At 42.5% G+C, this 23,566-nt stretch overlaps 1 protein-coding gene across 10 annotated transcripts in view; it reads left to right on the plus strand.

Annotated features, from left to right (window-relative positions):
- Positions 1-23,566, plus strand: part of HECW1 (HECT, C2 and WW domain containing E3 ubiquitin protein ligase 1) — a 266,897-nt gene that overhangs the window by 221,329 nt on the left and 22,002 nt on the right. For all 10 annotated transcript variants that reach the window (XM_042043488.1, XM_042043484.1, XM_042043482.1 and 7 more), the window contains 3 exons: positions 1,090-1,210; positions 2,623-2,736; positions 6,072-6,224. In XM_042043488.1, coding sequence (XP_041899422.1) covers positions 1,090-1,210; positions 2,623-2,736; positions 6,072-6,224 — 388 coding nt within the window. The remainder of the gene's footprint in view (positions 1-1,089; positions 1,211-2,622; positions 2,737-6,071; positions 6,225-23,566) is intronic.

The following is a 23,566-nucleotide window of genomic DNA, read 5'->3' on the forward strand; positions in this document are numbered from 1 at the left end:
AGGTACTCGTTTCCAGCAACACACTGTCTTCTTGCTGATTTCTGTCCTGGTTATAGAGCCCATGAGAGCACCCCTTCTCTTTCGTCCTGGGAGAAAACAAAAGGCCAACAGAAGAAAGAAGGGGGATTGTAAGGGATTCTCTTTGCACTGCATGTAAATATGCCTGTCTTACCAGCAGAGACAATAACGTCCTTCCCTCATGGCAACCATAATACTTTGGGCTCCCACTAAATGTGGTGGGGTTCTTTTTCTTTCCTGTGGAGCACTTGCTGCCAGATTTCTCATGAAAGGGCTTGTTTTTGTTGTCTTTTGTAATGAGATAGGGAAATGGGATTTCATGAATCTGTTCTTTGGCCCTTTATGGCATGGCACTTGTTTATACAAAAAGAATAATCAGCTACTTGGAGAATGCAGCCTTCAAAACAAAACAGGTTCCAAATTGCTAAAAAACCTGCTCTATGTGTGAATCATAATAGGGAAATGTAGTATTTCTTGCTGACAGAAATCCTTTTTGATGCCACAAAGGGCTTCTGTGTTGATAGCTGGAAGTGTTTAATACACAGTCAGATTAACCCGGGGAAACCCAACTCCCAGCTTGGCTGGGGTGCCAGGCTCCAGTGAGAAGCATTGCTCTGAGTTTAGAGGTTTAATCCTGCCAAGTAAGATCTCCTATACAATGCAGAGGAGAGAGATCTCGTAAAAGTGCAAAAGGGAAAGAAGACTTAAATGCCACTGACCATGAGAGGCAGATATGCATGTCAGTCTTTCTCATGCCTTTCTGATCCTTCAGTTTCCATTCAGGTCAATCACAGCTAAAGGCTGAGGCTACACAAGGGCACACACAAGGTGAGCTTAACAGTACTTTTAGTGAAGAGGATACAGTCCCTGGAAGTTCATTGCAATCACTGAATTACAGGAACTTTAACTCGATTGATGCCAGATAGAACAAAAATAACACTGAGTGCACTGTATACCTGTAAAAAGTTCCTAACACATTTATTAACCAGTTCTGTCTGGAAACATAAGCTGCATGATTTGGAAGAATGTCAAGGCCCTTACACCTTAGCATGCTGTTCATTTTCCCTCCAGGGCTGCAGCGAGCAAGCGCAAGAGCACCTTCTCCATACAGGAGGGACTTTGAAGCCAAGCTGCGCAATTTCTATCGAAAACTTGAAGCCAAAGGGTATGGGCAAGGTCCAGGGAAAATTAAGTGAGTATTAGTCTCTCAATTAGTCTAACATGTCAATAGCTTTGTCTTTTTTCATTCATTATCCATGAAGACAGTGATAGGGAGTGTGAAACACCCTGTAGATTGCATTTTTTACATAGCCATCAGGGCAAGATACGATCTTCATATACCCTGCAAAAGAGTGACCTTCAAGAGGCTTTTGTGTGGAAGTTTTACTTCTTAAAGATTCATATTCTCTTACACTCCCATTTCCTACCTATTTAACAGGGATGTTCACATTCCTACCTATAATTTGCCAGTAGGAGAATTCTCCTTCAAAGCAAACATCCACCAGGTATTAACAGCAACTGTATCATTGTAATGACGGGATGACTCCAAATTCTTTGGATCTACATATCAGTGTAACTGAGGACCAGAACATGATCCTACAGAAGTTAGTCTGTACATGCAGGTTTAACTTTCCATAGTTCTTTGTGCTGGTAGCCCTCCTGGATGTGAACTGGAGAGATTTCTTCAGTGCCAGTCTTCATGTATTGTGGGGTTCTCTCTCATTTGGTTGTGGAGTTTCTTTCCACATGTCTTGTTAGTTGGCTTCTGAGTCTGTACCTACTTGTGCTCCATTTAGTTATCCAACTTTGCCAAAGGGCCGTGTGTTTGTAAGGTATTTCCTGGGCATCTGGTTGAATTTATGCCTCAGGTTGGCTTCCTACCAAAGGACATCTGTTGTGAAAAACAAAAAAGTATGAAGCCAAGCAATTTTTTCCAGGCAAATATCATCAACAAAATAATCTTACAGAGCTGAGGAATCCTAGCTGGTGGTTACCCATTTTGGTGTCCTGCTACATGGGTCCAAGGCAGACATGAAATATATTTTAGAAGGTCTGTCTTAAAATGTCCATGAATATATGAACAAGAAGGATTTCTTGCACAGATGGTGTGTAAAAGTACTATTCATTAAGTTGTTTTAGAGATTAGTAAGGGAGTGAGAGATGTGTTATATAAACAGAGGCTGATACTCCTTTTGCTTCCCCTACTACAGAAGCAGTATTTCCATGGACATTCACTGGATTAAATCCAGGAAGTGTTTGGGGCCAATTCCAGAAAACTGTGACTTCATATACACAGGAAGCTCACAGCCCCCTCTACCACAGAAATTTGTATGTATGGTTTGTTGCAAAGAGTCTTAGCAGTAGAGCAGCACTTTTAACCTAATCATGACATTGTGAGGAAATTCACCTTCCAGGCACATAGGAAAGCCTGACGGAACAACTCCTGAAAACCCGTAACGGTCAAGTAGCACATGCACTGGCAGATGCCATTTTATTAAGTTCTCTGAGAACCAATGTCTCTCTTTACAGCTGTTGTTTACCTTCAGCCTCACAAGCTCACACAGGACTCAACACTCAGATCTTTATTTCTGCCACCCTTTGCAGGTTAATTATACGGCGTGACCACTTGCTGGAAGGCACCTTCAACCAGGTAATGGCATACTCACGCAAGGAGCTCCAGCGGAACAAACTCTACGTCACGTTTGTCGGCGAGGAAGGGTAGGGAACCACAGAATGCTTTCGGTTCTGAAGTAGCTGTTGTGTTGCAAAACACCAAGTTGACTAAGGCTGAGCCTCTCTTGTTATGTAATGTTTCTTTGGTTTTGTTTTACCTTTGAGTAAGTGATTCATCTTAATCAACTCAAACATTTGTTAAAAATAACAATAACAATAATGCTTCATTTTCCTATAACACCTTCCATCTAGGCATCTCAAAGTGACAATTTGAGTGGTTAAATCTAACGTCATCTTGTTTGCCATAGATATTTTGACAGGCTGGAAGGGAAAACTCAACTACAGGCCAATGTTTACACATTGAATCAGTCTCAGAACTATAATTAGAGAGCAGACCTTTATCCACTTTGTTACTCTAACTTTTCACAATGGATCTGGTTTTGCTTTAAAAATTTTTGCTTTGCATGCCATCTAATGATCATTTGTTACCCATATGCGGGTTTCTTGTTTCCACCTGAAGTGAGAAACATGAGTGCTGTTTAGTCTTTAAAATTTAATTCATCCAGTTGGAATCTGAAAGCAATAGAAGTCTCTTGAGAAGGCCTTTTTTCAGGAAACTTTCTACCACTCTTACAATCCATGAGCCATTCTTGTATGATGAAAGCCAGCCCCTGACCTTTTGTTTTCAGATGTAAACACAACCTTTCAAAGCCACCCTGGCTCACCTCAAGAGATTGATTGTAATTGAGACTTGATCCACACACTTTTATAATGGAAAGACCATTATGTGCATGTTTCCAGTGTGCCATATTACAAAGGCCTGAAATTGTATTTCAGTAGCTTTGCATGTAAAATTTCTTGTTTTCAAAAACCACATGGGTAGGATTTCAGTTCCAAAGGTACCAGGCAGTACCTGAGGCAACTCTCAGCGTGTCCAGCGACTGCTGACACTCTCAGCTCTGAGATGTCATGGCAAATGAAGGGCTTCTGCCAGGCTGAACTTGTGTCAGGACAGGTTACGTCCTGTGGAAAACCGAAGTTGCCAATCTCAAAGAGTCACTCGGTGACCTCAGTATCAGTGGGTTTTTCACTCTTACTTCTTATTCTCTATGGATTTAATATTGTGTAACAGAGGTCATCTTTCACAGCTGGTTTTGCCTCTGGCTTGCAAGTAAAGCATAAACATGTAGCACTCTGCAGTTTGTGTTTTTGGAATAGCATTCTGGAATGCTAATACTGGGCAAAGTCATATTGTTTTCTGCGTGGCATGCTGTCCTCAAGAGAAATTACAAACCAATTTGATGTGCAAATTCATTCATTCTTCACTGATTCATTTACATCTGAAGATACATTCCTCCAGGGTTTCTGCTGCTTAATGCTAGTATACATTCTGCTGCAGGGACTTCAAGATGCCAGTTCCCTAGTGAAGAGTTGATGCTGTATGGCCACATGATGCTGTATGGGCAGAGTTTCCCACGTTTCAAAGAAAAAGGACATTGAAAATGAACTATAGAGGCTTTATGATGAGTTAGTGTGTTGCCCAGAAATCCAATAGCTAGTCTCTTCCCTTGGAGGATTTTGAATCAGACACGTTTGTAGTTCTTTACTCCAGCCATTATCAGGCTTAACCCAGTACTTTGATGTCCACAGAACCAGACCTGTCCCATGGCTGGCACTAGTGGGTCACGTTGGGCTTGTTACCATCCTCTTTTGTAGGTGTGGCTTTAGTGTCATCTCATGATCCTAGAGCTAAAGCCCCTCAAAGAGAGAAGTACTGAATCTCCAGACATAAAACACAGGAGGATGGGCCCATCTGCCCTGTGTCATCTTTCTAGTTGCACAAATCAATCATTCAGCCCCTTTCACTTATGCTTCTATAACTTCATAGTACAGGGCATTCTGATTCCGTTGCAGAGCTTTCCACTTACTTTACATTTGTTAAGTAGAAGGAAGTAGAAGGTGTCCACCTCAGAAAATCTTTTGGCACACGTGATATATGCCTACAGATCATTTCTTCATATTGCTACATGTAGGTTTATTTTAGATTGAAAAACCTATCTATCATTATTAGAGAATGATCTGTTTTTAATAAATCCACCACACCTTTCATTTCATGCATTCAGGGAAAATTTTTGGTCTCGTTTTCCTTTTTTTTTTCCAAGTTGAGTTTAAAAAATGAAAGGGAAAAAAAGAGGCTCTCTACAGAGCAAATTCGTACAACAGCAAAGCACAGCTTAAGGTGTACCACGTGAAAATACCAGAAGAGTAGAAGGGCTTGAATTGAACAAGCAAGGAATCATCATTCTGTCTTAAGAGACACAGTTCTGCTGGGACTTGGTCTTGTTCAGTGATGCACCTGGTTAGGGGTCAGTAGCTCTGACCCAGGAAGCTGTGACCAGTCCGTAGAGATGGTCCTGTGAGGAAACATCTTCCCGGGTCCCGGTGTCTTCCCTCAGCCATAGCCGGAGTGCCCATGCAGAGGCTGTCAGCTCTTTAGTGATTGTCAGCTCGTGATTTCAGCTCTTTGCTCTGCAGGGCAGCCTCCAGGCCAGACCAGGAGGAGAGAGACAAGAGACCCGTATAGCTGTTCCGCACGGGGTAGCTTTATTAGTCCGTACTCCAGGGAAGGGGAGGCCAGAGATGAGCTCTCTCTGCCCTCACAGGGGTAGAGGGCTAGCTTTTATAGGGATACAGGGGATGGGTGTCAGAGGGTAAAGGCCAGTGGGTTACAAACAATCTGCATAGGGTCTCCCAGAGGATTCTGGGTCTGTCTTCTTCTCACTGTAGCTGAAAAGTGGCTGCCTTTCCAGGGGAGTCCTGCTGGGAGGTTAAGTAATCTCCTTATCTCAGCAGGCATCCCTCTAGGGCAGGGGCTGGGCATACCCCACAGTTCAGCATAAACCTTTAGGTTATACCTATAGCTAAGAAAGCATCCTTGGGGCTAGAACTTGGTACATCTCGGTGTAGGAAAGTCAGAGCAATTTCTGCTTTAGATGAGGCTGTCTGGTCTGTGAACCCAAGTGTTCAGGCAGTTCAAACCCACTCACTAAAAAGCTACCCCTCTGCCAGCCAGCCAGCTGAGGCAAGGCTGAGCCTTGTACCTCTGGTTTGCTAAACTTTTGGAACAAAGGAAAATAAACTACTTAAGGGATGTATCCCAGTTATGGTTCCTCCCACATCAACCTGGATACTGGTGAAGTTTTGGCATCGCAACTTGTTCAGGTCTCAGAATCAAGTTTTGAGAGGAGAGATAAATCATGTTAGAAACACTTGACTGCACAGGCCACTGTGTTAAGACAGCAGCCAGTGTAGGCAAACCTGGGAAATCCGCTCAAATGGTAAGGAGCCTCATTTTATCTTTTCTATGTTTTTCTCTCCAGGCTGGACTACAGTGGCCCCTCCCGAGAATTCTTTTTCCTTCTGTCTCAGGAGCTCTTCAATCCCTATTATGGGCTGTTTGAGTATTCAGCCAACGACACTTACACTGTACAGATCAGCCCCATGTCTGCCTTTGTTGAAAATCACCTGGAATGGTAAGAAAATTTTATGCAGAACTGAACAATTGTTTCAGAGCAATTAAAAAAATGGAAAAGCAAAACAAAAGCTGCCAGTTTAGACTAGAGTACATACAAATATTGCTAATTCTGGGAAGAGGTGGGGAAGAAGGTTGTGAAAAGGAAGAGAGGGGCTAAACATAAATACAAGAGCAGTCTCTGAAAAAGCAGTTGTGATGAAGTACTACTATTAAAATGTCTTTATGGCATTACATGGGACTTGATGTTTGTTTACTTTTGTGTGAATGTGAAAAGGACAGGGATAAGAGCTCTGCTTAATCAAATCCTCATCTCCTTGGTCCCTTTCTAAGAAAAGCAAGTGTGGCCTGTCTGTACATCATGCAGCATTGTGCTTGGAAGCTGTACAGTGTTCTCTGAGAGCCACTCTGATGCTCTGTTCCTAGCACAGGCCTTAAAAAAGGCCCAGTGAAAGCAGTTTCCCTTTTCTTCCCTGACAGAGTGTCCCTGCTTGTCTGGGGCAAGGCCAGCAGAGTGAGCAGATATTTTAGCTTACTAAGTATGTGTGCAAACAGACAAATTGCTGATCTTGTTTCTTTATCAAAAATTCTGAAAGCATATTGTGATGTCCTCATTTTCCCTTTCTGCCTCCAGATCTGTCTGTCTTTGGGAGCTGTTTTCACTTTGGTAGTTTCAGATGTGGTTCAGCGAAGCATGGGCTGCAAGCCCTGGGCTTCGCTGGTCCCTTGTGGGATTTCATTGTGTCAAAGAAATGCTACCACATGGGATTGTTCCTATGATGGTTTTCTTTGTCAATCTCACTGGCTCCTCTCAGAGGTCCTTTTTTTTTGAAATGGGAGGCAGTTCAGGTCCCTTTTGAATTGCAAATAGTACACATTTCTCTATTCTTGTAAACAGATCCTCCTTTTCTTGGCTTACAGCAGGCATGAGATCAAGAACAGTTGTACCATCACCTCTGTTAAAGTTGCCAGGGGAAAAAGGGATGTTGCTTGGGAGTAGCATGGTTTCTGACTTGTTGGAATTTTTTTTGTATTATCACTTCCAGCAGTGGTGCTAACAGTGATCCTTGCTTTAGATTGTTTCTCTACTGACATGAGTAGGAAGAGAGCAGCTCAGTTCTTACAACCTGTTCATCTCCCACTGCAATCCTGTTCATTAGACATTATGTGGTGCCTTCCTAGTTTTCAAGAAGAAATACAGTCTGTCCTATGTCCTATCTTAATAGACAGCATGGATAAACTTCTCATTTAGGAGGCTGTTATTTGTGGAGATGTATTTTTGCCTTCCAGGCAGTAGACCAACTAGGCAGGTGCAAACCCATATCATTCTGCCCACATGGTGGCAAAGCTGAACATAGACTTCTGTGTCCAAAGATGGTGAAACAGGCCCTTGCTCTTACGTGTTACAAACATTGTTGTTGCAAAGAGTTGCAATTTTCTTACATTATAAATTCTACTGCAAAACATATATGCTGAGTTTGATCCCTTCATTTTGTCCTTCTGTGCCTTGAGAGATTTCAACATGAAAGAGGGAGGTTTTTGAAGGTATCCTGGGCATATAGAAGCACAGAAAGACACCTAATATGGTTTCTGTAGTGATTAGCATTTAACTCAGAAAACAGCAGCAGTTAGACACTTAGGATATTTCTCCAACTACACGTATCAATCCAGCTTCTTGCATGCAGAATGTTATTTAGCCTTTGGACATTTTTGTTTTCTTATTTTTAAGAAAGATAAATTGGGTCTCTTGCCTGCAGAAGGAAATAAATGCTATGAATGAAGAGGTTTGCACATGGAGTATTGTAAATAGGGCGAGATTGCAGGATCCTAGGGAAAGATGAACAATCTAGTCAGTGCTTGGAAATACTTCTTGAACCTGTTATGGAAATAATTGCCCGAGACCAGCAGTTTTTAATTAGCCTGATAGGTTTCATGATTGGCTTGTAGATATCTAGACATTCTAAATGTTTTTATGCTGTCTGTGTGACTGATGTCAGCTGTTCATGTGTAACCCTAGAGTCCTGTGTTCAGAAGTCTGTGCAGCCAGTGAAGATTGAATTTGGACCAACCTTCTTGAAACTCAGAGTTTCTCCCATTAAGGCTTTACAAGCTAACTTCTGTGAGGACAGTGTACTAACTGCCTTGTCATTATTTGTTCCTGAGGAATGGGCTTTTCTGATGTTTCCAGGCTTTCTTCATTCTCCTCAAAGTCAATGCTGAAACTTCTGTTTCTCAGATTTACTTGTTGATAAGATTCCAACAGAGCCTCTTCCCTGTAACATGCTGGAAATAAATTTTACTTTCCTGTTCTCCAATCTGTTATGAAGCACCAGCTAACATAGACAGATGAATCAGTTTGAGAGTTCCAGGGTCACAGATAATTTATATTCGTAGTCTTTTCAAAGCTTGAAGTCTGATGTCAGTCATGAAAACCACACAACCACAATTGGGTTAGATTTGCAGATTTCTTCAACTGTATGCTTTTTGGTGCTGTGGGGCTTGTTATTTATGTGCTACCCTTGGCATGTTTTTCTCTATAGTACTTCTGCAAGACCTCTCCAGACACAGCTATATTAAGAAACAGGGCTGGCAAAAAAATGAGCTCAAAATTATTTTACATTTTTGCTTTCTTAAGTGAACAGTGGTGAATTTGAGATAAATACAACAAAATGCAAAGATTTGAAGTTTCATTCATATTGGCAGAATTGAGAAATACACTGCTCTTTTTCCCCAGCCTAAAAGTTACTGTTCTGCCCCTTTTAGTGGCTTATTTCATGCTTTCCTCTTTGTACAAACAGCATTCTGAGTCCAAAATGAGCACATCAAAGCACAGACTAGTTGTATGTATGCCAAGTTAAGAAAGAGACATAATGACTGGAAAATATTTCTCATTTATGGAGAAACTGAGATTTAACACCTTTCCTCCAAGCTTCCATTGAATAAGACTTTTTCCTTCAGTTAACATATGTGCATGCTGAACACACAAAATGTAAGATATCACACATTTTTAAAGTTAAAATATTTTAAATCCCCCTGTATCTGAAAGGACAGTTACAACTCTCTAGATCAAAGAAGTTTGATGATACATATTGTTACCTGCATGCTACAGGTTGTACCGGAAGCTCACAGCCAGAAAAGCTGCTTTTAATCCGTGCCAGTAGTGAGCCACTCTATCTGATCTAGGTAAACGTGTCTAGCTTTTTGCCTAGATATTTGAAAACATCTTCTGAAATACATTCCCATTTGAGGTAGTTCACCCTTTTCCACATAAGTAGGCAAAATGTGGAACCAAAGAAAGAAATGTGAAAACAAGCCCAGTCTCTACATAAAAGGCCAAATGGCCTAGACAGAAAAAATCATTCACAGACATTCATTTGGAGATCTGAGGGACCTTAACTTGAAACATCTTTTTTCTATGTTTTCACTGTAAATTAGTGACAGCATGGGTTTTTGTAATAGTTAGGCATTTGTGGACCTTGCTGTGACATTTATGCAGCCAGGGAGCAGTACCCCAGTGCTACAGTTATCTTAGAGGTTTTTACAGCTTGCTAATCATACTTAGCATTCTGTATCTATCTCAGAGAAGCCCTGTCATGTTTTGTTTGTTTTTCTTTACATGAAAATTAATGCACTTATTTAGCAGAACCTTGTTAGAAAGTTGAAGACCTGTGAGTAAAATATTTTTGCACAAAATCCTACTGAAGACCACAGACGTGATGATATAGTCAGACCCAATGCCCAGAAGCTGTAGATTTATTCCTGGCCATGTTGTCCTAATGAACTTAATGCTTAATACTTAACTTAATGCTTTAGAACTGCTTTGGGGCAGGACTTTCTTCATTCATTTCCCATAGTTCACTTTCCTTTCTTCCCTCCAATACCCCTCCTCATATTCTAGTCTGTGCCACTGAGCAGAGTCAGACAGAAGACTTGGATGTATTTCTGGATCTCATTCTGCAGGCAGATGGAAGCCTGGTGCACCCACTCTCCATGCAGACAAGAACTTGCTTTCCCAGTGCTCCAAGCCAGCTGACATGGTCACTGCAAGGTTGAGCTGAGCAAATACATGCTGTCTCCCATCAGGGCTGATTTCTTCAGGCGTGGCACTGCCGGGGTTGCTCTTACATGCTCTGGCAAGTGTGGCACGTGGGCAGAAGCAGCTTTGCCTGCACGGTGCTGTGGGGGCATAACCCCAGCCAACCTCTGAGTGTCCCTTTTATTTATTTCGTGTAAATGAGAAACCATATAACCAGCACTATCCATCTCTAGTGTGCCAGAGAATGCAGGGTGGGTTTTTTTCCCTTTTTTTGTTTAAGTAAACCCAAGGAGAACCGAGAATGTTGCAACCTCAGCTGTCTTTTCTCCTTTGAGAGCTTAGTTGGTTTTCTTACCCCAATTTCCTTAGGAGTTGTGTCTTGTGCAATTGCCCTACCTATCCATCAGACAGATTCCTAATCAGTTTGAGATCTGTCTGATGGGAAGGTAAACATCTTGAAGATACTAATTTCCTAAAAGGTTTGTGAAACCTGGGTCTGGGTAAAGGACAGATCTGCAGAAGAGTGGCTCCGTGAGGTGGTCTGGAGAGCTCAGCACAGATCTGTTCTGTCTGTCCTCTCAGCTGTCCAGGCAGCGCGAGTGAGCTGACAGCTCCATCACAGGCACAGGCTGCAAACAAGCCACATCCTCTTGCTCAGTAGCTTGGGGATGTGAGACAGAGCTGTGCAAGCTCAGGGGAGACAGAGGGGAGAACTGGAGATACTCCAAAGTCTGGGAAGTGCTAGCAGAAATACATAGGAGGAACTGGGAGCTATTGCAGTGTGGTAATGTAGGGCCATCAGAGGCAGATCTATAGGAAACAAAGCTCCTTTAATCCTTCTACAAAGAGATTGACTTATTTCAGTTAAAGTGTTTTTAAAGTAAGTGACAAATTGCCTCATGACCTAATGGGTTGTATTCAGATGCTGACCAGCTCATGGGATGGATTTAGGCACACTCTGTGGCTCTTTATAGAAACAGTGGAGAAATGTAGTCACAGCATCTAAGCAGAAGGTCTGCAAACAGCCATTACTCCTCTCCACTGACTGAAAGGAGCTCTTGGGAATATGTCTGAATTACTCATTAACCTCTCTAACTTTTCAACTGTTGTGGCAGGCAACCTACGTATGGCCCAATACCTGTTTAGTCAGGGAGTCAGAAACACTGAGTTTGGTTTTGGGCTCAGAAGGGCCACTTGTGTGGGTCTACATTTGGGGGAGGAATGAATTTAGAAGACCAATTTTGCAGTTGTCTTGAAAGGGCCTGTTTATGCTAAACACTGAAAAATCATCCTCTTAAAAATCAGATAAAGCACCCTGGAGTGAGGCATCAATCTATATCCAGTTGTTTTTGAAATGAGATGACTGCCTCTTTGCCTCAGTTTCCATCTGAAGAGATCTCCTAGTATGTAATCAACTTGAATTCCATTTGATGTACAGTACTGCTCTGAACTGCTTTGAAATTCTCAGATGAAAGGCACCATAGAAAACCAAAGCATTTAATGTTATGTTACACTATTGTAGCGGGTTGAGTTCGAACCGGGCGGAAACACCAATTAAATGTAGTGGTTTGGGTTCAAAATATTCATTACTTACTTATTTTCCTTCTGTGAGATAAGAATTAGGAGAAAAGCAAAGCAGGCACAAACCTTAAACAGTTGCAGTACAATGAAAGAGCTTTATTACTAATAGAATTAAAAGTAAAGAGAAAATAACAAAATTAAAGCAAATTCCCCCCCACCCCTCCAGCACTTCTCTCCTTTTACCCAGCTCACACAAGGGATAACAGAACACGGGATGTTAGTCAGTGTTCCAGTTCTTGAAAAGTCTCTCTCTTATGCTTAAGCAAAAAAGGGTTTTCCTTCAGTTGGACGTGGTTCCCAAACTGCCACTAACAGCAGATCCGCCCGGAAACAAACAATCTGCTGTGTGTAGAACATCTCTCCCATGAAAAATCTCACAGTTCCTTCACACTGCAAAACATGGGCCATCACATGGGGTTATTCATCTTTTTAAGGGTAAGTTATTTTGGCCTGCACACAAAGGCTTTTCTTCGCCACAAGTCTCTAACAGCCTCTTACTACTTCTATATAGCCTGGCATAGGCATTCTTCACAATCTTCACAGGCTCACGAAGATACTCCATCCCCCCATGTTCTTCAAATGGATTAAAGAGACAAACAGTTTGTGGTATTACAGTTTCTTGCCACGGCATGCAAGGAGGTTTTTTAAGCTACGCGCCAGAATCGCGGCACCGCCCTCTTTTCTCCCGTCGCCATTTCCAGCTCCGTCCCACGGGACTCACTTCTCTTTCTCCCTGACTCTGAAGCCGCCATGTTGAAGGGTGTTCTTGTTCAGGCTTTACGGTGGGGAAAGCCTCGCTCCCTTTGTGCTGCTGGCTGCGTGGTGTCTTCTTCAGTTCAGCACGAAGTGTGCTGGCTGCAGACAGGAGGCTCTGCCGGCTCCCGTTGACTCCGCCGGCTCCGCACGGAGAGGAGAGGGACCCGCCTGTCCCCAGGAGCCGCGCTGGATGGGTTTAGCTGTGGCAGTCCATGGCTGGTTTTAGCTGCCTGTGGCTCTGGGACAGTCCCCCCGCAGTGACCCAGGGTCCGTGCCGCAGCGTTGGGAAAGGGGGAAAGGGGGAAAGGGGCAGTGGCCCCGGCCCGGCCCGGTGGGGCCTGGAGGCTCGGAGCCCCCCCCACCTTCCAGCAGGCGAGCTCCGACAAAAGGGGCAGTCCCGCCTTTCTGTGCGGTTTAAATATGTAAATTGTGAGAAGCGTAATTGGTCTTAAAGACTGTCCATCAACTCAGGGTCAACCCAATACAACTATAAATTTTAATTACTAGCAATATCTTATTTTAAATAAATTATGTTTGCATGAGAAATTTTCAAGCACTATTGTAAATCTTCTGGACAAGAATTATATTAAAATAAATGTGCAGCTGAAATAATTTATAAGACCTTTTCACTGTGTGAAAAGGGTATGTTACTGAAATGCCTTCTTGCTGCTGTACTGTGATCTCTCTCAGTGCCTCCTGTACTTAAGTAAACTTTGATTTTCCTATTAAGTTTGATATATGACTATATCACATAGAGCCTGCCTCAACAGCTGGTTAATTATTTATTAAGGGTCATGAGGAATTGGAAGATTAAAGGCAAACCAAAACTGAAGGAGAAAAAAAACATTCTTCCTAACTGAGCTTGTACAGCAACCATTTTTTCTTTTAAAAAAGGTTCTGCTTTATATTTACCTTATTCTTGACTTTGTCTCTTACTAGAGAATTTTCTCCCAAGCTCTTTTGAGGATTTGAATGGCATTGCTTTATGAGTTGAAAGAAGAGATGCCTCTCACAGTCTCTACCCCTTTCCCTCCTCTGAATCTCGTAGTCTCTCTAGCGCTGCTTCCAAATTAGAGTTTGGTTTGAGGGAAAGGCGGGTGTTCTGTTTTGTTCTGTGTTTACAAAAGTCATATTTGTAGTTTTTACCCATGCTTAGGGCCATTTAGTCTTTTGCAACATTGCAGATTAAATTTGCTCAGGGACGGGAGGCTTCACACGAAAATCTCTGTAGTGTCTGCACCTTGCATGTGGCAGAGGAGAAAATGGTAAAATCCACGCTGTCCCCAAGCATGTGGGCCTGCAGGGAAGCAGCAGGATGGGCAGTGATCATGTGTGTATTGGTAGTGGCAAAAAGCCCCCAGGGAGTGATGAATGTTGTCATACCTCTTGTTCCAGCCACGCTGGAATGGCAAGGCTGAGCTGTCACTATGAAGTATTGCTCAGTCATCATTCCCCTCCTTATTTCTCACCACATTTTACTCAGACTTCGGTAAGGTAAAGAAAATTCAGCTAGAGCAGGTGTAGAAATTCCCAAGATAACCGTTTTTTGTTAGTAACATGATTCAGACATCAAAAGAAAGACTGCTTGTAGAGCAATATTGTTTTCAGTAAATCACCCAAATTAATTTTGGGTATTTTTGAGTAGCAAAGGCATTTCTCTTTCTATAGGCCTCTCCCTGGGATGTTTTGAAAGTTAGAAGTTTCATTTGTCCATTGAAAATTATTCTTAGTTTCAGTATGTTACCTTGGTGTTACATTAAATTCCAGAAAAAGGGAATATTATAGATTTAATTTGATCTGATATGTGTTTTTAAAGGGAGGAAGGTAATATTTGTCAGTTTGCCCCAACTTGAAATAGCAATATTTTTCAAAATCTCAATAAACTTATGGAGGATGAGAAAAGTCTTAACCTGTCCACCCTCTATGAGAAAAAGTTCATGTAATAGCAAGAATACAGAACTGTATGTTCAGTATCTTGTGGCTCATTGAAGGAAGCTTTTTACACTCTGGCTTATGACTTCCATTCTAGAAAATGACAGACTGGAAACTGGAATTATTTAATTGTGTTGGAAAGATTTGTAAAGAAAAAGTAAAAAATTTTCTTAGACTTCAGAACACAAATGCAAAGGTTCTGCTATTCTGCATGTTCCCAGAAGAGGATCAGAGTGATCAGTTTGCAGTGGTATTAATAAAAGTTGGAGGTATTCAATGATTTGCAAAACAAGACCTAAAATAGACTGCCAAGCAATTAATAGCATGTCTGAATATCAACACACAGATTTCTGGCTTTACTCAGTTGAGGATCCTCATCCTGAGAGACAGGGATCATTAGCTGAGTTGCAGCACAATGCAAACCCAAGTGTGTGGCTTCTGAACAGGGGTGGTAAGTCCAGAGGGCTCTGCACTGCCCGTGACCTGTTTGCAGTTAGCTCAAGGATATCTGCATCAACCCTCATACCATGGGGTAAACATTCCTGGGTGCTTACCAGGACTTTATGATGAGCAGTCTTGCTCATGTTTAAATACCCCAGACAGGCTGGAAAGGATGTGCCTCCTTTGACCGAGAATAAGTCAGTTATTGTGGCTGCAGTGTTTGTAGTTAGCCATTGAAGGAAAATGTGCAGTCATTCAGCCTGTGTTTTTATGACCCTCTTGTCTGGCAGATGACTAAATCTGTGGATTTTTCCCTGTAGCTGGACTAGTTTGTTTCAACACTTGGCAAAGCTATGGAAAGCAAACATAAGTCATGCAATGTTTGAAACTTCACCAATTCATAAATTTGCAAAGTACCCACCAACAACTTTTCCAAAATCTTTGACTGAGAAATAAATCAAAGTCTCCTGATGAAAATGTTCTTTTGCTTGTTTGACATAAAACAACACATAAGCATCCGACTGAACTGATGATAAACTGGAGATGATTGATTGACAAATTTACGTATTTTTTTATAGAAGGTGAGAAAGTAAAAAAATGTTAAATAGACTAAACCACTAAAATGGAACAGGGACTCAGAGGACTGTGATTCCATTGCTGTCTCTAGCACTTGTTTTCTGGATAACTTCAGATAAGTTGTTTTACTTTTGTTCTTAAGTTTTGTCAGTTTTCAAATGAAATATTAGTGCTGGTCTCCTCTGTAAGCTGATCTCCCTGCTTTGAGATTTGTCAATCAGCAGTAGTGTCTAGGATCTGAGAATCACAAAATGTAGAGGTCTGTTGTCTGCTAGCCAGTAGTTCATACCTCAGTCTGTATCTCCTTTGTAGTTGCTGGGCAGAGAAGTGTTTGCCAAGAATCTCCCAGGCCAGTGTGTCTTATCCTCTGTACCAGCAAGAGGAGCTAAAGCCTGCAGGCAGCCTGGTTTCTGATGGAGGTTAGTCATGCTTGTGCTGCCATGTTCTGGCAGGCTTCTCCCAGAGGAGGATGACTGCACATTATAGTCCATGAAGCTGAGAGATGGCTCTGCAAGCAGTGATGGCTACTTCAGCACTCGCCACACTCCTCATCTCCCCTTCCAAACCCCTGCACTCATGCAATGTTACTGGGGAAATGATACCTAGCATGGATTTCTTACTACAGAGAGAGACCATGTTCATTTTTTAATCTCCTGATTAGTTTAAAGGCTGACCTGGAAGTCAGCTCTCCATTTCCAGTCCGTGAAGTCTCTGGTGCTCAGACAGCCCGTGACACAGAGGCTGGCGTGCCTGCAGTGGCCCCATGCAGAGGAATACCCAGAGCTGGATTAGCTTAGTTCTGTACCTGCAGTAAGAACAGTTCAGCTGATGTGCAAGAAGCCAGTGCCAGCCACTTCAGCATGGGGCTTCCTGACTTGGCTGCAATGCTGAGCAAATGCAGCTGTAACCCTTTTTCTGTGTGAGCATTTATCTGGAGCTACTGTGTGGAGGAAGGTAACCATTTGATAGATTGTGTTGAAGAGAAACCCAAGGGGATTTTATGAATCCCTTATCTACATTATCTTTGCCTCTCATTCTTCTGGATAAAGCAGAATAGCCTGCAGCTTTTGCCATAATTCATGCTTTCTTCTCTGTGACACAATTAGTCGTTTAACCTTTCCTGGCAGTTCTTTTGTGGTGGATGTAGCCAGGATATAAGGAAGATGAAAAGACATTTTGGGTGAACACATAGCTAGGTTAGTGACAAGGAAAAGACTTGAAGGATCTGATTAGGTTAAATAAAGAAGCAGTAGGGTTTGGATTATCTCTTTGTTTTTCTTAGTTGCTGGTAAATTAAATTAGGCTTCTGGAATGGTTTGAGGTTTAGATGCTAATTTGGGATGCATGAGTTCCAGAGATTTAGAAGGACATGGACAGTTCAGATTTCCATCACGTGTAAGCAATAGTTCTTTTTCATGTGGTTATTCCTTGGTACTGAGAAACAGAAATGTGTTCCACTTGCAGATAGATCCAGAAAATAAAAGTAGGACAATCACTTAGTGAAGTGCCAGTATTGTACTGGCCTTTTGCAGCAGAAATGTATGCACAGATTAACAATAAACCGAGAGATTGGCTCACATAAAAGTTACTCATCATATGAAGCTCCAGTGCCCAGCAAAAGTAAAAATACCTTAAGAAAGGCTTATTTTCACCTGAAGAAAATTACCTGTTCAGGATTTGAAATGTAAAGGAAATTTATTTGTACCAAGTTGCTTTTCTTTCTGAAAATCATTTTTCACCCTTTTTTTTTCTTGTTTAATTTCAGTTCTTGAGTGATGTATCTGTATTTCCCACCCTCTCTGAGCACTCTCTTTGTACTTTATGACAATGCACAAGCAGGCCTGCTGGACTGTTCCACTTTACAATTGGGGCTGCTTAAGAGAGGCTAGTGCTTTCTTAAATGAGTGTAACAAATTTCCTTGAAAATATCATTAAAACTCCTAAAAAGGCAAAATAAGCAGACAGGATTATCAAAGAGAGGCTCATGGAATATGCTCCTTGATCTTTTGATGCCTGAATGAAATGCCTTGGCTCTGAGTAGAACGTATCCTCTATTAAATCCCGGTCACATTTGCTGGAGCAGCAGGGATCAATCCCTATAGACTCGTAACTATTTAAAGTTCATCAGTTTCCAGGCTGGACATCTGCACACACACTTGCTCCATGTCAGTACTCCTAAATGTTTTCTTTAAATTTTAATTGAAAAATTGATTGAAAATGAGGCTTACCTGACAGAATTTTCTATGGTTTCAAAGTGAGGAAGTATGGGGTTTCCCCTTAAAAACTAAGTAACTGTCTGAAAACCTGGAATGAATTTTGACCACATATGAGATAAGGTCTATTTCAGTATTTAGAACATAATGCACAGGAGGTAAAACCAAAACCTGGTTGGGTGAGTCATTACCATTCCTTCAAAAGAGATGTGTAGGGATCTAGAGTAAGTTCTCACATGGATGCCAGTGTGGTTAGATATCAGAGTCAGAGCAGCATTGGAAGGTGCCACGCAGAGGTGACGCAACATTCTGCCTTGGTCTCTCTAAGGATTCTGCATATTAGAAATGGATATAAGAAAAGAAAATGAGCCAACAGTACTCTTGTTACTTCTTATATTGGAATTCTCCTCTGTGACTAATTTAGAAATTATTTTACCTTTTCTCTTTAATGTGCTGAGACTTCATGAACTTCTGCCTCCAGCCTTCGTTAAGAGCCATTCCTTTCATATTAATGACACATGAGGTCATCAGATTCCTGAACTGAAGAGGCAAGGTGCTGGAATGCCACAGCGTCCACCTCTGAGCCTGCAGATACGAAGAGCACATTTGCCACGAGGCCAAATGGCACGGTGGCAAAGAGGAGTCTGCAGAGTTTGCAGATGCAAGTCAGATAAAGAGAACGTGCGAGCTTTCCCAGCCTGCGTGGCTCAACCTTCCTGACAAAAGAATGCTTCATGTCATCCCATTAGTCCCTTCAAATATTCTGTCATTTGAGTGGGTAGGGGTTAAATATGCACACCAAATTAAAGAAAGGCATTTGTTAATGAGGGCTGATAGATAGAGGTGTGGATTTGATCCACTGATAAGGTTTTGTAGAGGTGACCTGCTCTGCTGCTAGATCATTTCTCTGTAGGTGTAGCTCGTGTAGGACATGTTGGTCATGTCCTGTACTGAGCCAACACAAGGGTGTGTACTACCAATATCTAGACCCAGACCTCTGGAACATATGCCTGACACACTGCCAGTATTGTTTAAAATTCATTATGTATGAGTCTAGGCAGAATTGGTGTAACCATCTCTCTGGTCAACCCTTTTTGAAAAATATGTGTTCTTAGAACTTTCTTGCATTAAAAAAAGAAGTTCTTAATTTATAAAGTGCTAGTGCTGGTGATAACACCAAAATTCAGAAATCATGGACTCAGTACATTTTCCTCCACGTTATGTCCCCCCCTCATATCAAAAGGTTGCAAATCACAAAATTTTAGGTTGTAAGAATTGAGTTTTAGTTCCTTTAATCAGCAGTTTCTGGCCTTCAGGTTGTTCACCAGTGTCTTCATAACAATGGCAGTTTTAATTGTCCTTTAAAACAAGCTGTATCACAACCTCTTGAATCCATGATGTCTGGTTTCCTACAAATCTGTGTTTCATGACTGAATTCTCTGTTTTAAGATGCATGTTCAAAGTGAAGTTTTTCCCATGATTGTGCCTTTCTAAATATTTTCCTCGTCAGATTCCCTGCTATCTAGTAACGATCGAGATTAGATCCAGTCTCTCCCACTGTGAAAGGACTAATAGGCTCTCCAGCTGCATCCACCTGACAAATATTGTTTGCCCTCAGAAGAGCTGCCAAGGACAGAAACCCTGGACCACAGTGTAGCCTCATTTGTTCAACTTGTCTTTCAGGTGGCAAAAAGTTCATCTGCATGATTAAAAAGTCGAGAGCTTTAAAACCGGTGCAACAGAAATTTCCCTTACAGATGAAAGCAAGTCTTGTGAAAGGAAGGTTATATTTTCAAATTTGATATGAACCATGCTATATTTATGTCTCTTGAGCCCTACTTTGAATATTATTTCACAAGCTACTGCATCAAGAAGGGCACACTTAAATGCAGCTGATGTGTTTGAGTGAGATAAGGTTTGCAGGATTTTCAATCTTTTTAATCTCATCAGGTGTTTCCTCTATTTAGGATTTGAAGTTTCTTATACCATAGCCAGTTTAGCCCACAAGGCATCGTTCCCAAAGCATTCCCAATAGAATGATAAAGGCGGTTCTTCCTCTGTACACACAGATTACAATCTTTTCACAGTACATCATTATCCATCTGAATCCAAGGAAAAACTGTCATATAAAGTAGCACTCCATTCATTGAACCAGTATGGGGAGAGCCCTTTACCAAAGGGTCATTGTGGGTCCGGCCTTGCTCTGGTGCTGTATGATAAGGACCAGAGTAAATTAAATCTCCTGTGACTCAGCTGCAGTCAGAGGAAAATTTCTTGCCTAGTTGCTACTACAGCATATGGATTTGTCTCTGAGTACACAGATGTGCAGTTAAGTATGCAGAGAGTCCCACTGAGGGGAATGAGCCTGGTATTTTGCAACAGGCTGTTGTGGCTGTTTCAGGGGTACCTGAAGCCTCCAGAAGGAAAAGGAATTAGCTGGGTACAGTGGAAATTCCTGCAAATGGGTCAAAGAGTAGTGCTGTTAAAAGCCAGAAAGCAGGTGCACACAATGTCCTTTTTGAGTGGACAAACGGTGTCAATAGGCAGTCAAACCAGAGCAGCTCCACTGCTCATTAATTCTGTCTCTCGTTCCACCATTTCCTGTTCATTAACTCCCTCCTGCATTTCCCCTCTCTGCCGGAGCACATTACTCAGACTCAATCATTGTCTCCAAAAGGGAAGGGTGTTGAAAGAAAAGGCCAGAGCAAGGCCCTGCATTCCCCACCTCTCCCAAACTAGCTTTTCTGCTAGAAAGAAACCAATCAAGCATTTTACACTTCCTTGGAAAGATAAGTGTAATTCAGGCTTAAGGAAGGTATGTGCCCTCCAGGTAGGATTTACCTTTGTGCTGCTTATTCTGTCAAGAAAACTTGTTTTGTTCTGAAAGGACTGTCTTACCCACCTCTAAATCTCACCCGTGCTCTAAATCCTTCAGGAAGAAATAAACACAAGAGTCTGGCTTTGTTTTAACTGGCTTTTCTAAGGAGGGCAATTTGTTTCTTCTCGCCTTTTTGTAAGTTTTGATATATTTTAAGTGGGACTGCTGTGCTTGTCTGAGTGTAGTGGCAGCTTGATGAACTCTATGGACCTGAACACAGATAAATTGTATATTTGTTATCTGAGAATGGCAGCAAATACCTCCTGTTGATAGGTATCCATTGGCTTACCATGGTCCTTGTTTTTCAGTGCTGGACCAGAGGAGTGTCGTCTCTGGTCCCAGGCCCTGTCCAGTAGGAGAACCTTCTCCTACACCACTCCTCAGAAGAGAGTCAAGTATAGCGAGTCTCTGCAGAGATACCAAAGCTCTGTGCAGGGGCAGAAGGGTCTGTGGGCTGGAGAGCTCACATGCTTTGGCCATACAGCACTGTGTCTTCTGGGGTGATACGGAGCTGCCAGAGAATACGGTCTGCAGCATATTGTATTGACAGGCACCAGCAGTGGCAATGTTTTGTTAATTATTTCATCTCACTTATCCCAGTCAGTGAGTACTGGACTTTTGCTACTGAGTGTTGCAGTGGGGATGCTGCAACGTACATATATCAAACCAGGAGTCCTGTGGAAAGGAAATATATATGGACAGACAGATTCTTGATAGCTGTTTCAGAGATGTTTATTTCTCCAGCCGCATGGCCGGAGCTCTGCCGAGGAACTGTTCCAGTCACGGGACCAAGGGTCCTTCTGCCCGCGCAGGGAACACAAACCAACCGATGGGAACGAGGCTGAGCAGGGGCAGGGAAACCCCGTGTCTGTGCCCTCAGGGCCCCTCTCCCAGGGCTACATGGCAGGGGAGGGACCCCAACACCTCACCCGTTTTATTTTAATAAAAGGAGAATGAAAACAACTGGATAAACATAACAAGAACAGTTTCAAGACAAAACAAGCCACCCTCCTGAGTCTTTAAATGTCCAATCAGATTCTGTGGAACATCTTAGGGCTGACAGAAGGGAGACAGAACTCTCTGAGCATGCTTTGTGGGGAAACTGAGGCAGGAGAGGGTTTAACTTCTTCCCTCCCCCTTTTCATCCCCCACTCGGCACTGGAAAGGGATTTTTGGGGAAACAATTGGCAAAAGCATGGTTTTGTGAGGGAAACCATGGATGAAAAAACGCATTGGGAATACACTGGGGGTAACAGGATATAGGGTAAAAGGGAAAGGTGGGATTAGGAACTGAGTGCCACTGCAAGGGCTGGAACTGTGGAACCATAGTCAGATTCCCAGTTCAAGCCAGCTCTGGTGTGTCCCTGAGGGATGCAAGTGTGAAGCCAGTCTGATGAACCACACAGCCCAGAGTTCTGCCCACATGTTCTTAGGCTGACATGGCAGGCTTGGACCTTTCACGCAGAAATGCTGTCCATGGTTTGGGATGGTTTGATACAGTTCTGCCACAAGGCACTGATTCAAAATAAGCTCTCCATTAACAGCCCCTGTGACGTGTGCCTGTAGCTGTAAACACCTTGGTGTAGTTGCATGACCCTTTCATGTCAGCTTTGCAGGAATGCCCTCAAAGCCAGGCAGAAGTGATACAAGCAGCAAGGAGAAAACGGATGCTTTTCACACATTCAAGCAGTTTCTTAGGTTAAGCAGTGTTCCCAAATCTTTCTTGGCGGTTCACTTTCAGCTTTATTCCAGGTGGCTCCTGCCTGCCTAGTTCCTCACAGTTGAGTAGCTGTGGGGTGAGCACTGTGGTGAGGAGCACCCCCAGCATTTTCATTCAGTGGTCACTTTCAAAACATACGGGGATGGATGGGGGTGAAGAACAAAACCAAAAAAGCCGACACGCGTTATTTAGGACAAACAGACTTGATTATGGATCCTGAAGGTGCTATAAAACTGATGGATTACAGGTTCAGCATTTCTGGGATTTGAGCTGTCTGGCTTCCACTGTGCTTTCATTGTATCAGCTCCCCCCTCTTTCCTTGCTTTTTGCTGGAAGCCTTGCACTGGAGCGCAAGTGAAGTGAAGCAGGCCCTAACTAGACCAAACAGCTGCCTTTTGTTGCTACTGTGGAAACAGCTGTAAGGGGTAATATAATCACTCTTCTGTGGCCAGTCAGCTGCGTATCTAAGTACCTTTCTCAGATTCAGGGGACCTGGAGGCAGCTCCTGTGGTGATGTAAATGCTAATTGGGCCCACAACAGGCTATTTTGTGCCCCATTTGACATGCTAAGCACTTGTTCTGTCCCATGAGCATAAAATTGACTGAACAGATATTCTTTGCCACCTTTATTACAATCAGACTCGTGTCATTCATGTGCAGGAGAGGTCTTTGCACTGGTTCCTGTTAAATGGAAGGAATGGTTTCTGCACTTTTTGGTATGTTTCTCATCTTTCGTTCAATAAAACTTTTCTGCCTTATCAGTCAGTTCAGACTTGGAGTGCTCACATTTTGGGTGCTGGATTTTTTTTTCCTTTTTTACAAATAAGCAAGTTCTGATTGGGTGTTGGGGGTTTTTACAAAAATCAAACTCACCTGGACTCACACCAGTTTTGTGTTTTTCTGTCTGAGATAATTGATTTAAAAGCAGGTTTGATGGAAAAATATAGAATAAGTCATAGGAGAAATCATAGGAAGAAAAATTTAAGAGTTTATCATCGCAAGTCCTAGATTTTAATGGGCAGGGCACTATTTGAGTGTACTTGTAGTGAGGCTGGGGGTTGTTGTTCTTAGAAACGTGTCACAATGACTGCCACTGACCACTGCCCAGGCTAGCCCCTGCGGTGTGCGACAGGCGTGGGGAGCAGCTGGAGGCTCTCGGTTTTAAAGCTGCTCCTCAGGAGTTCAGCTCTGCCCAGGGGAGCTGAAGCTC

Source organism: Corvus kubaryi, unplaced genomic scaffold, assembly GCF_017639235.1.
Source record: "Corvus kubaryi isolate FWS band 111438036 unplaced genomic scaffold, C.kubaryi_AGA036_p1.0 37398, whole genome shotgun sequence".
Lineage (NCBI taxonomy): Eukaryota > Metazoa > Chordata > Aves > Passeriformes > Corvidae > Corvus > Corvus kubaryi.